General features: G+C 51.0%; 1 protein-coding gene across 1 annotated transcript; it reads right to left on the bottom strand.

Annotated features, from left to right (window-relative positions):
* Positions 1 to 922: 922 nt before the first annotated feature.
* On the bottom strand, positions 923 to 10,992 carry BTN3A3 (butyrophilin subfamily 3 member A3). Its single transcript, XM_079148722.1, has 10 exons — positions 10,727 to 10,992; positions 8,192 to 8,321; positions 7,609 to 7,956; positions 6,116 to 6,397; positions 4,964 to 5,164; positions 4,830 to 4,850; positions 4,719 to 4,745; positions 3,330 to 3,356; positions 2,910 to 2,936; positions 923 to 2,568 (listed from the first exon to the last, which is right to left on the bottom strand). The coding sequence occupies exons 2-10, from the start codon at positions 8,271 to 8,273 to the stop codon at positions 1,868 to 1,870; spliced, it is 1,716 nt and encodes a 571-aa protein (XP_079004848.1). The 5' UTR covers positions 8,274 to 8,321; positions 10,727 to 10,992; the 3' UTR covers positions 923 to 1,867.
* Positions 10,993 to 12,302: the final 1,310 nt, after the last annotated feature.

Below are 12,302 nucleotides of genomic sequence, written 5' to 3'. Positions count from 1 at the left end.
TGATATGTTACTTGGCAAAAGGGACCTTCTGGGTAGAATTAAGATCATGAACCTTAGAGATATTATGCTGAATTATCTGGGTGGACTCAGTCTTATCACATGGGTCCTTAAGACAAAAGAGCCAGAGAGATACAAAGGGAGAAGGGCCAGGAGAAAGGGGAAGAGTTATTCAATCTGCTGTTGCTGATTTGAAGGTGGGTCCCAGGAGCCAGAGAGGGACAGCTTAAGTGACCTCCATTCTATCTGCAAGGAGCTGAAATTTTATTATCACTGAACTACATTCCTTGTCTTTTAAAAATGTTTTATCTTGAGACAGTCTTGCTAAGTCATCCAGACTGGCCTTGAATTTGGGGTCCTCCTGTCACTCCACACTTAGCTTATGCTTAATTTTTTAAAGAAATGCTTCTAGATTTTTAGAGTCCTTGATATTGACATAGAAAGGATGATATTTAGATCTGGACCAAAATTTCCCAAATGAACGGTTGATTTTTTTTTTTTTTTTTAGCATTTTCCTTCATTTGTGTTCCTCTAGTGAGGCAGCCCTGCCTGAAAGTACCCTTGGAATGAATGCAGATGGAGAAGGTAAAAGAACCATTCAGGGGAGAGTTTATGTGCTCAAGGGGCTGAGTTCTGCCAACAGTCTTAGTAAGAAGGAAACAGATTCTTCCCTGGCACCTCCAGACGGCACACAGCCTGAAGACGACTTGAGTGCAGTCCAGTCAGACTGCAGTGCACTCCTGACTGCAAACTGTGAGGTGCCGAAGTTGGGTTAGGTCTCCAAGTTCGTGGTAGTTAATTATGGCAGCAAGAGAAAACTAAGGCAAGGACCGCGTGCGCGTGTGGCAGTGGAGCAATCTGGGGAGCTCGCGAGGAGGGTGAGTGTGCGGATCACGTGGCAAGGTGTGCCAGCATGCAGACAAGCCCATTTGAACAGCGGGGTCACCGATGCATTTATTGAACAAACAGAACTTGAGGACCACACCCAGGCAGAGACAGCGGTAAGCTGTAGCAGTGCCAATCCAAGGGGCTCCTCCTCAGTGCTCACCAGTTAAAAGAATGTTGGTCCAATACCCCAGGGAGCCAGGGTGCATGGCCCCTTTCCTGGAGAGGGACTGCAGCACAGAGAAAAACCCAGGAAGCTCTTCTGGCTTCTCCTTCCTTAATTTTTGTTTCATGGACAAACTTGATTAGCTGTGGTTCCCAGAAACCTTTAATGAAGGGAGATTAGTTCTGGCTCCATGGTCATGCATAGCATTTACAGGGCTGGCCATCTGTGCCCCATTATCAGTTAAGAATGTGTCCCCGGGTCTTGTATGATAGGGCTTTTACTGTGAACTCATCCCCTGGGCCAAGTCACCCAGCAGAGCCACCCAAGCAGTGCTGGTGAGAAACCAAGCAGGGTGTAGCCTCTACACCAGGTACAGTGATCCATGGAGGGGTACCTCAGGGTTACTCCTGGGCCCTTCCATGGGGACAATCTGGTTGGAAGGGAGGAACAGGCTGGTGTGGGGACAGATGTTGACCATCTCTCATTGCACAACTTACTGCTTGAATCGTCTGCTAATTCACTCTGCCTTTTCTCAACTTCAAAATGAGAACACCTCACAGGGCTGTTTGAGAATGAAGTGAGTGAGGTCCACCTGAGGCGGCTCTCAGAGCATAGCCGGTTCCAGGTTCTGATACTGTGCAAATTCCAGCTGTTGTTCACGAGTCACGGCATCTTTGGAAAACTCATTCACTTTTCTACACACAAGTTTCCTGATCTATACAAGAGGGTCAATAAAATGGCACTGAACTAGCGGAATCGTCTCACAGAACAGCTGAACTGACGTTGGTAAAGTGCTTGGAGTAGCGTGTGCAGGTAGCTTTACAGCTGTAGTGGGCGGCTGAGGGGGAGGCCCTCAGCTTCAGGTGGGGTGGGGAGAAGTGGAGCCCTGACCTCCGCCTGAGGCTCCTCCCTCCCGTTAGCTGAGTCCCAGGTCACTGGGGTTTCTGGGGAAAGGTCAGGCACTAGGTCAGAAACAAGGGGCCTCTCCATTCCTTTCAGCACTGGGCAAATGGTCAGGGCAGTGGGCTCCAAAGTCAAAATTCTAAAAACAGGCCACAGAGGCCCAGAGAAGGAGGAGTGGGGGAAGGTGTAGATGTGAGAACCATCCACTGCATTATAGAATGACACCTCTCCAGCCTCATAGTCCAGGAAAACCCCCACCCTGGTAGGAGGCTCACAGAGGGTTAACTTGGTCCTGGGTTCAGTGAGAGCCCGATAGTCATGCTCACCAGACAAGCCCATCGTCCAGAATCCATTCTCAGGTGTCATTTTAACCCAGCATTTCTTCTCCACCTTCTCCCCACACACCCCGACATGCCATTCCTTCCTGTCCCCAACTTCCACCTCCCAGTAGTGTCTCCCGGAGGTGAAGTTCTCACGGCCAAGCACACAGTAATGCCAATCAAATCTTTCAGGGTTGTCCGGCAGATTTTGCCGTTCCTCTGCCCGCTGCAGACTCCTCTTGTCCTCAGAAACAAGGAGGATGGGGTTTGCTGTGTCAGGATCCAGAACCACATTTGCTGCAGAGAGTTGAAGGGTGTGTCTGTGGGGTCAGTCACTTTTCCTGTTCCTCAGAGCCTCAGCATTCAAGATCTGAGCCTTGAAAAGGCCTGAGTCCACAGCCCACCATCCCTTGCCTGCCCTGATTGTGACTCTAGTTAATATCATGAGGAAAAGTTCCAGGGGTCTTGTGTCCAGCAGAAAGAGAGGGTGAAATGAGGGTCAGATGGGAACTGAAGTTGCCCATCTGGAACTTTCCTTCTCAAATGGACTTTACTTCCTCAGATCTCAAGAGTTAGAAAAGAAAAAGGGAACATAGTCCCTTAGGTTCTTGTCCTAGGAAACATAGTGACTGACTTACCAGCTTGGAAGAGAGCTGCCTTCCATTCTGAAAAAAAAAAAAAAAAAAAAGGAGACAGAGATAAGGAAAAGGTCAATATTCCTATTAAATGTTCTCATCAAATCTTTCCTCTCTCTCTTTCTTCAGAGTCTCTCCACTTTCTCTTATCTACAGCTCTCATGGCTCAGGGGTAGCACTTTCTCAAAAGTGGTGGGATCTCTTCCCTGGGCGGCAAGTGCAAGCTCTGCCAAGGGCTGGCATGTTTGCCAGCAGGTGAGGGGTCACTCATAGGCTCTGAAAGTAAAGGGAGGACTCCCACCAAAGATGAGCCTTGGGGTTAGAACGGATTATAACTACAGGGAACATCAGTGGTAACAGCAGAGTAAAGGCTGAAATGCTCAGGGCACCCATGCCAGAATGCTCAGTTTTAGGATCACTCACCAGCATAGGCTGAAGACTTTGCTCCACCTGCAAGGGAAGAAAGGCAGGGATGTGTCCTGAGCTCTGCCATGGCCGGACCTTGGAATCTTGCACACATATCCACACACATCTAGACATGGTGCCACCTCCACTCGGGTACAGGAGGACATATGTACAAAGTGGATGGACTGGACCACGTCAGGAAGGGTTCTCACAGTGCCTGTGTCGTGAAACAGAACCCCCAAATTACTGACAGCCCTTGAACTTTGTGCCCTGAGTTCTGGGTACAGGCAGGAAATTTTATTCATGGCCCATGAGTGGAGAAAGGGAGCCACACTCTAAGGGCATTGACTGTGAGGTGAGAGTTCACGCTGTCACCAGAGTGCTCCCGGAGAGACTTCCAGGAATCAGGGTGCCACCACTTTCCTTTCCTGATTTGGGAATGGTTGGATCTGTCATGGCAGAGGTGAATGAGTTTAAGGTCACCTGGAGTGTCCACATGGGGTCCAGCCCAGATCTAGCAGGTGTGGAGCACACCCTTGGACCTCTGGGGGCATGTGGCAACAGGAGGACTGGCAGCTGGGACACGGGATCACCAGCCTCTAGGCTCTGACTTTTGTGAACAAGCAGCATCCGGCTGCACAGCGGGCTGGCAGTATTTGGGGGTTCCATATGGTGACCCAGTCACCCTGAGAACCCTTCCTGATGCGTCCAGTCCATCCACTTTGCACACAGGAACCTTAGGGTAGGCGGCACCATGTCGGGATGTGTGTGGGTATGCGCGCAAGATTCACTTACCTTGGTTGGTATTATTTTCTGCTTTCTTCTGAAAAGAATTTTTCAAACTTAATACAATTTCAGGGACTCTTCTGTTCCATTTTTGTTTGCACTGCTGGTGACTGAGCCTAGGGCCCAGCATTGCTCTACCAGTGAGATGGATCCCCAACCGCCCTCAGGGACTGAGTTTTGAAAACAGTTATAATAAACCTGTAAGAACTGAGCCACTGTAGCCATTCCCGTCCACGAAAGACACTTTCCCCTCCTTTCTCCTGATTTTCTTATTTCTCATGATCGTCCATTCTTTTCTTCTCAGCAGTCTGTAGTTTTTGTCTATCAACTAGTGAGCTTCCTCCCACAGAGAAAGCCGCTCATACTCTGTTCATTCCCCTGCCCCCTTTCTTTTCCGTGTGTGTGTGTGTGTGTGTGTGAGAGAGAGAGAGAGAGAGAGAGAGAGAGGGAGAGAGAGAGAGAGAGAGAGAGAGAGAGAGAGAGAGAGAGAGAGAGGGAGAGAGGGCGGGCAAGCGCATAGAGGACCATTCTGACCCCTGGGCAGGAGTTAAAGGCTGCAAAGTGTCCCAGCAGGGAGCGAGTCTTAGATTTTAATCCAGGGAAAAGGACAGGGTCACTCACGAGCCATGTACTGGATCCTTCTCCACTCTGCAATGGAAAGACAGGCAAGAGTCACCAGGTGCTTGAAGCAGGAATGGGGAGACATGTCTGGGTCTCCAGGTAGGAACTTACTGAGTTCATACTGGAGCTCCTCTGGAAAATAAGCAGAAAGACAACGACATTAGGGACGAGGTTTTATTTAATTTTTAAAAACAATCCTACAACGGAATGGGACGGGGCTCCCAGCTCCCTCCTGGGTCGCCCACCTTTGGCGCGGCGCTCCCGCTCCTTTTCCGCCTGTGCCTTCTCTCTCTGCACTCGCTCCTGCGCTTTCTCTAGGGACAGAGCCTTGTTTTCTTCCCACTGTCGCCACAAGAAGTAGCTGGCCCCCGCGAGGAGCAGCAGCAGGATGGGCAGCGTCCCCGCCAGGGCTGCGATCCAGGGCCGTGCGCTGGAGAAGAAGGGGTCTGCGAGCGAGGGAGCGAGCAGTGGTTAGGGAGTGGCGGTGTGATGCAAGTGCACACAAGTAGGGTCGCAGGCACTGCCCTGCGTCCTGCTGCCTCTGCCCTGCAGTGATCTTGGAGGCCCTCCCGTGTCAGCCCGGGCACGCGTCTTCCTTCGCAGAGGTGAGCGTGCCCTGGCGTGGAAGTTGCCGCCAGCGAAGGTCTGCACTGTTCAAACCGTGAGCAGCCAGTGCTCTACCGCGTAACCTAGCACACGCTGTCCTGCCGCGAGCTGTCCTCCCAGAAGAGGAATTCTGGATCAATGATTGGTAGTCGGACAGATATTGCTATGAAGCCCGGGTTGGAGGTAGTGCTGGTGCACACACCCAGCAGACCAGCCCACCCTGAGCCTGTCCTCCCCCTGGCCTTGGCTTGTCCTTCGCCCCCTTTTTTTCTTTTTTTTCTTGGCCAGTCTCATAAGTGGAAAAACTTTTAATCCGTGTTTCTCTGATGAATGAGTATATGCACCTGTTTGGAGGGCTTATTTCCTTTTCTGAGGGCTAATAATTCATGTCCTTTGTTAATTTTTCTACATTGTCCTAAATCTCCCTCTATTTTAATGTTAGGTTTTTTCCTTTATGATGTGATGTATTGTTTTACATATATATATATATATATCTATATATATATATATATATATATATATTTATTCATCTGTCTCTGCTTAAGGACCTTTTCTTTGCCACCCCCCATTCCCACTGCCTTGTCACCATTTCCGATAGGCAGGGAATGTGCAGTAAATGCAGATAGCAAAAACAGCTTTATGGGAGAGAGGAGCTCCCACCCAGCAAGGAGAAAGCTCGGGTCCCTGCTCTGGAGGTTGGATCCGCTGTAAACACCCAAGGAGTGACTCTGCACATTCTCCCTCTTTGAGTAGCCACAGTGCAGAGTCCCTGGGCTAAGCAGGGTACTAACCTGCAATGGAAATCCTGGCTGCCTTCTCCTGGCCGAGGAGGGAGTTTCTGATGACACAGGACACCCCCTGTCCCGAGCCGCCTCTCAGGATCACCGGGGCTGCCACTGTGTACATGCCTGCTCCATCTGTAACTGCAGGCGCTGCTGCTGCTGGGACGGGCTTCCCCTTGGCATCTCTCCATTCTGCTTGGGGCTGGGGGTACCAGCCAGGGGACGTGCACTCCAGATGGATCCCTCCATCCTCGTAGCCCTTCATTTCAATGTGGAGATCAGAACCCAGTGCTGTGGAAGGAGAAGTCGGGCTAAACTCGATGGGAATTATTTGCATTAGGTAACACAAGGAGAGTTCCATTCAGGAGTTGGTTCCAAAAGCAGGTCCTGGTGAGGAGAAACTGCAGGGAGTAGGGCAGTGCCCAGGCCAGTACTGGGGGATTGTGACTCTGAGGGAGGAGGAGAGGGAGCTTTACTGAGACCTAAGAGAAGACAAGCATGCAATGAGGGCTTCTCTAGAGGGGCGGGACTTTGTCAGGGGAAAGCAACCAGCTGAGGTGACTGCAGGGATGGGGCCAGGAACAAGTACCCAGACCTCCCCTCTCCTTCCCCTGCTTCAGCTGTTGACCACACCCCACCAGAAGCCCCAGGCCAGAGACTGTACTGAGGAAGAGAAAGGCCACCTGGACACCGGAACCCAAGGTCAGGGCGTGGTATTCTGCTGAACATGGGCAATTTCACAGAAGACTAACATCAGCCAATGGCACTGTGCCACTATGACAGACATGGAAGAAGCACAAGGCCACAGCACAACCGTGTCTGCATGTAAGGAAAAGCAAGAACATCGTCCCAACCATGACAACCAGACGCACCGTCTGCAGCAGGGACTCGGCCCAGTCGCCAGTCAGAGCTCTAACCCACCTCGGCCCTTTCTTCCCAAAGAAGATGTATTAAGGTTCCCACCACAAACTAACCCTCTTCCCACTTTCCTGACAGCATCCAATCCAGAGCAGAGGCCCGTGTCTGCAAACTCTCCCCCAGGCCCTGGATACAGGCTACATTCTGTGCTGCTCTCTCTAGCACCTTCCCACCCAGGCACTCCAGTTCCCCATGGTGTGTATTATTAGCTGGAACAAATGATAAACACAGCAGGTCTGACTACAGGTGTGTTTCTGGGGGTCACTGGCTACAGAATAGCGACAGATACGGTCCCTGAAAGTCAGCCTCCCAGGGCCCATGGCATCTGGCTGGAGGGGCTGCAGTGCCATCAGTACACAGTTAACCCCAACAGCTGTGTATCAGGCTATGCAAGAGATGATCTCTTGCCCTTCCTGTCCCTGTCCCCACATCCCTTGTTAGAACCCTGGTGGCCAACAGGAGGGAGGCTTTCTGCAGGGAAACCTGGGTCTTCCTCAGGGCCTCAGGGCAGATGGGCGGGATGACCTCACAGCATGTTCCTGCATCTACCCCAGGCCCCAGGGGAACGACACTCAAAGGCTCACCTCCCACCTTTAGCTCCATCATGGCTTTCTCGTAGAAGCTGCCATCCTGGAAATAACACAGGTAGCGTCCACTGTCAGAGGCTCTGACACTGTGTATTCGGAGAGCAGCCTTCCCTGCGGCGAGGCCGTCTCTCAGGATCGAAGTTCTCCCTCGGTACTCTGCTATCTGTCTGTCTTCCACTTGCTGTCCATCTGCATACACGGATACCACCTGCCTAAGGCTGGACCTCACCCACCTCAGCTCCATGGTCTCGGCGCTCATCGCCGGGGACAGGTGACAGGGCAGATCAGCATCTTCACCCACCACAGCCACGATGGGCCCAGAGGGTCCTATCACAGCAAACTGAGCTGGTCAGCAAAAGAAGGAAACGACATCAGAGGGTGTCGGGTGGGGGTCGTGAAAGCAGCGGGCTTCTCGGGCAGGGGTGGGCACGGTCCTCACAGAAGCCTCGTCTCTTAATGGCTTTCGAACCTTCGGTTTGGGATGGAACTTCCAGGGGTGAGAAGGAGCCAGAAGCCGTAAGTGGCATTCATGGTGACTGTCAGCTTCAGACACACTGAGGCAGTGCCTGTCATTCCTTACCTGAGCACGGTGTGGGCCACTGGACCAAGAGGAGGCAGGTGAGGCAGAGCACAGGGAGAGCCGGGGAGCGCCATGGGTCCATCGGGGCTGCATGTCAAGAGACAGCAGAAGCGGGGGCAGAAACCATGGCCTGGGAGAAGACACAGGGTTCTTGTTGAAGCTCCACCTCCCCAGAGCTAACTCAAGCCTCCAGACCTAATTTTCTCAACTGCTAGAAGTGCCTGCCCTGGAGTCTCTTGATCTTTCAGTTCCAAAATAGAAAATCACCAGTGTGTATGTGTTAAACACACATGTTATCCCATTAGGAAATCCTTGCCTTTACCTTCTGGAAATATTCAGTCCCATGGCTTCTCCTGATAGAGCCAGGCCCACCCTCCATGTCCCGCTCTGATTAAGGCAAGACCTCCTAGCTGGCCTCCCTGCTTCCACTTGTGCCCAGTTTTGGTTTGCCAGCAAAGATGGCTTGATCCTGTTTGCTCTCCCAGCTGCCCAGTGGAAGGCCCTAGAGAGCCAGCTCGAGGTTAGCCAGGCCACACAGGGCTGAGTATGTGGGTCTAGCGCCCTCCCTGTCTCCTCTGCCTGCCATGTATTCCTTCCTTTCCTGGAGGTGAGAGTGAAGGGACTTCTGGCAAAAGGCTGGAGGCTGTGCCTGGCTTGGAGCACACCCCTAGAACCCAACCCACTGCCAGCACCAAGGTCAAACCTCAGCCCAGAAGACCTACCCCTGGCGGGGCCCTGGAGTCATTCACAGCTGAACCTACCACTTGTCATCACAATCCACTGGTCAGGAGAGCCAGGAGTAGGAGATGTGCCAGCCCCTGCTTTCATTCAGTCATTTAACAGATATTTACCAGGCACCCAGTGTGTGCCAAGCGCACTAGTCAACTGCCAGGGACCAAAAAGGGCTAGACAGGTGGGGGCGGTGTAGCACACCCCCATGTCTCTGCTGGCTTCTCTTCCCCTCTGGGCCCGAAGGCTCCTGCTATAGTTTGGATAGGGTCTGAGTGTATCTCCCCCCCCAGCATTAGTGCATTGAAACCTAATTTCCACTGCAGGAAAGTGAGTGGGTGGAAATTTAATCTGATTATGGTGCTTAGAGGGTGGAGGCTTTGGGAATGATCAGGGTTAGATGATGTCATCAGGGTGGAGCCCCTATAAAGGAATCCAGGTGACTTTAAGAAGAGGGAGAAAGAGACCAGGCCACTCTTGCCATGTAATGCCCTACACCACCTTGGGACTCTTCCAGCAAAAAAAGCCTCATAAGATACAGCCCTTGAACCTTCAGGACTGTGAGCTAGATAAACTTTTCTTTACAAAGTATCTTGCCTCAGTTATTTTGTTATAATCATGAAAAAGACCAATGTGCCCTCATTGGACACATCTTCTACTCCTCAAAACAACTCTCTGTGTAGCTACAGAGGTTATGATAAACTTTTCTTCAGTCCCTGGGCTAAAGATTCTCTGCAGTCCTCAGAGTTTTCATTTTATTAGGACATTGTTTTTTCTTTCTGATTACAGACAATTTTGAAATAATTTCTAATGGTAATCATGTACTTTGTGGGAACATATATATTTGGGAAGAATTTTGGCCATATATAGCAAAGTCCTTAAAATGTTGTATAGTTTGCTGCCAAAAACAAAAATTACTCTTAAGGAAAAGATTGGGTACTAAACAAAGATTTATGTTTGAGGCAGTCAAATGTCTCTACAAGGGCAAAATGTAGACACGACTTAAATAGCGCAAATAAATTAAGGGCTAAGTAGACAAGGGCATATCTATACAATGTAATAGCTTGCAGTCCATTGCAAAATATACTTGTAGGTTTTGGTGGAATTAAGAATGGAAAGAGAAACAGACACTACCCACAGTAGATACCAAATAAGGTGTAATGTATGGATCTAATGTTAAAGTCATAACTAAAACTCTTCATCAACAACATGATTTCTAATGCCTGAAAGCAACTTTCTTCTGTGGTTGGACCATGAATTGTTTGTCCATTTCCTAGCCCTGTTTGTTGATTAACACTTTCTATACTACAAACAGTTCTATAATGAACATCTTCACACATAAATCTGTAAGGCAAACCTCTTCAGAATCTTAGAACGCATACCTGAGGTGACACACCTGATTTTAAGGGAAGGGACCATTGCTTCTTTCTGACCATAATATAGCCCCGCCCCCTTTTTTGAAGGTGCTAATCACTGAGCCACATCCCCAGTCCTTTCTTAATTTTTATTTTGAGGCCCTAAGGGCCTCACTGAATTTCTGAGCCTGGCTTTGAACTCCATCCTCCTGTCTCAGCCTCCCGCGCTGCTGGGATTAAAGGCGTGCAGCACCGCCCAGCCTGATCATACCACCTTAAGAATGTGCAGCCGGCAGGTTTCCTCCGGTAACTGCCCCTCCCTCCCCCGGGCTGCGCCCACACCCTCCTCCTGCAGCGCAGGACCTCCGCCCTTCCTCCGCGGGCTTCTCTTCATGCCTCAGACCGTTCCAGCCCCTCTCCTTCCTGCCTCCAATCGGTCGCCCCCACTTACCTCTTGGCCCTCCGGTCTGAAAGTCACAGCCTCCTGGGCAAAGGCAGTCCACAGCGCTCCTCTTTTCTGCGGCGCTAAGCCCCCGATCTGGAAAGGAGCAGAGGGCGTCTGCCCTCCTCCAGGAGATGCCTCTCTCTGGAGGACTAGTGTTCTGATTGGCTGAGAGTCGAGTTTGTCGTCTGTTGCTGGGCGGCGACCTTGAGTGGAGGTTAGAATTCAAATGCAAACTCATCGGATCGCACCACTTCCAGGAAAAGTCCCCGCCTGCCTCCAAGGCTTTCCTGAGACTGGTATTCCTCTGTGTTCACCTGTTATGTCTCTTATATCATGGTAGAAATATCAGCAGAACTGGGTGGGAAAACAGATGTTGAGTGTGTAAACACAGAAGAAGGGATATTACTCAAAACATTGCTGCGCAGTTTACCCACCACCTTGCCTGTGGACTGAGGAGATGGTCTTTGACCGCGGAGCCAGATGGAAGTCTGGAGGGAGGGAAGACCAGGGACGTTGCTCCCTTTAAGTCACCTCCAAGCGCTACTGGGATCCCTTGGCAGGCAATACAGTTTGCTGGTTTCTAGAGACTGTGCCGCCAGTGACTCCTGGTCATGCCTGATGTTTTCCGGGTGTTTCTGAGCTGCAGGTCCTTGTTCGTGCTAAACTGAATTTTCATGCAAATTTGTTCCTCACTCTGCCAGCAGATCAGCTTACTTGCTGAGGTTATGTTCTGGACAGGCTGGTGGAGCAGGCTGGTCCTACTTAGGGCCTCTCTAGACACTTTATTTGGGACGTAAGTCAGTGATGGAAACTCTCAGCAATCAGATGTGACCCAGGCTGAAGAATCTGATGGTCACAGCAGTTTGAGTTTGGCCTCTGGGGTTGAGCTGACTGCTGCAACTTCCCTTCTCCTTAGACTTGATTTCCTTGGGTACTGTAATGTGTCCTTCCCTCTTGCGGACAGGGGATGCCAAGAGAGCATGGAGCCAGCGGTTAGTAGGTGGAAATCGTGGGGCAGCATTTCACCCAGAGATCCTTTAGGAAAGGCTCAGCTGGGAGATTTTTATACTCTCCCACTGCCGTCCGCCTTCTTTCTTCCTTCAGCCGAGAGCATGCACTTAGGTGCTAGTGGTGCAGCAGCTGATACTGCAGGTTATTGGTGATGAGTTCCGCTTCCTCAATGCTGAAGTTTGAATACGGGAGAAGCACGCCGAGACAAGCACATAGAGCAGGTTTTATCCAGGAGGGAGAAGCGGGCCATGGCTGGTGTCCTGGCATCCCAAGAAGAGAGGGCTCCCTGCCCCTCTTATAGACTGAAGTTCCTTTGTTCTGCCCTACCCCACTTATCTCTCTCCTTCCTGCCTATGCGACTAGGCCCAGGAGATGCTGGTGAGGTGGCCAAACGTGGGAAGCAGATGGGCAGTGGGTAGGGTCAAATGAGTGACCCAGGCAGGAAGCAGCCCAGGGCCATGAACTAACTCCCTGCCCGCAGCCTTTTGGAAGGGGGAGTGTAGGTAGGTGGTATCAGTGATCAGCGGGCTCTGGAGACATCACATTCCAATCTCCCAGGGGCCGTCTCCAA

This window comes from Sciurus vulgaris, assembly GCF_902686455.1.
Source record: "Sciurus vulgaris genome assembly, chromosome: 7".
NCBI lineage: Eukaryota > Metazoa > Chordata > Mammalia > Rodentia > Sciuridae > Sciurus > Sciurus vulgaris.
The sequence above is the reverse complement of the archived record's forward strand: the minus strand, read 5'-3'. Positions and strand labels throughout refer to the sequence as shown.

Coding starts and splice junctions, on each gene's coding strand:
- BTN3A3 (XM_079148722.1), bottom strand. CDS start 8,273: ATGGACCCATGGCGCTCCCCGGCTCTCCCTGTGCTCTGCCTCACCTGC. Junction 7,957..8,191: donor GTGGCCCACACCGTGCTCAG/GTAAGGAATGAC, acceptor TTTGCTGACCAG/CTCAGTTTGCTGTGATAGGA. Junction 4,746..4,829: donor GGAGCTCCAGTATGAACTCA/GTAAGTTCCTAC, acceptor TTTCCATTGCAG/AGTGGAGAAGGATCCAGTAC.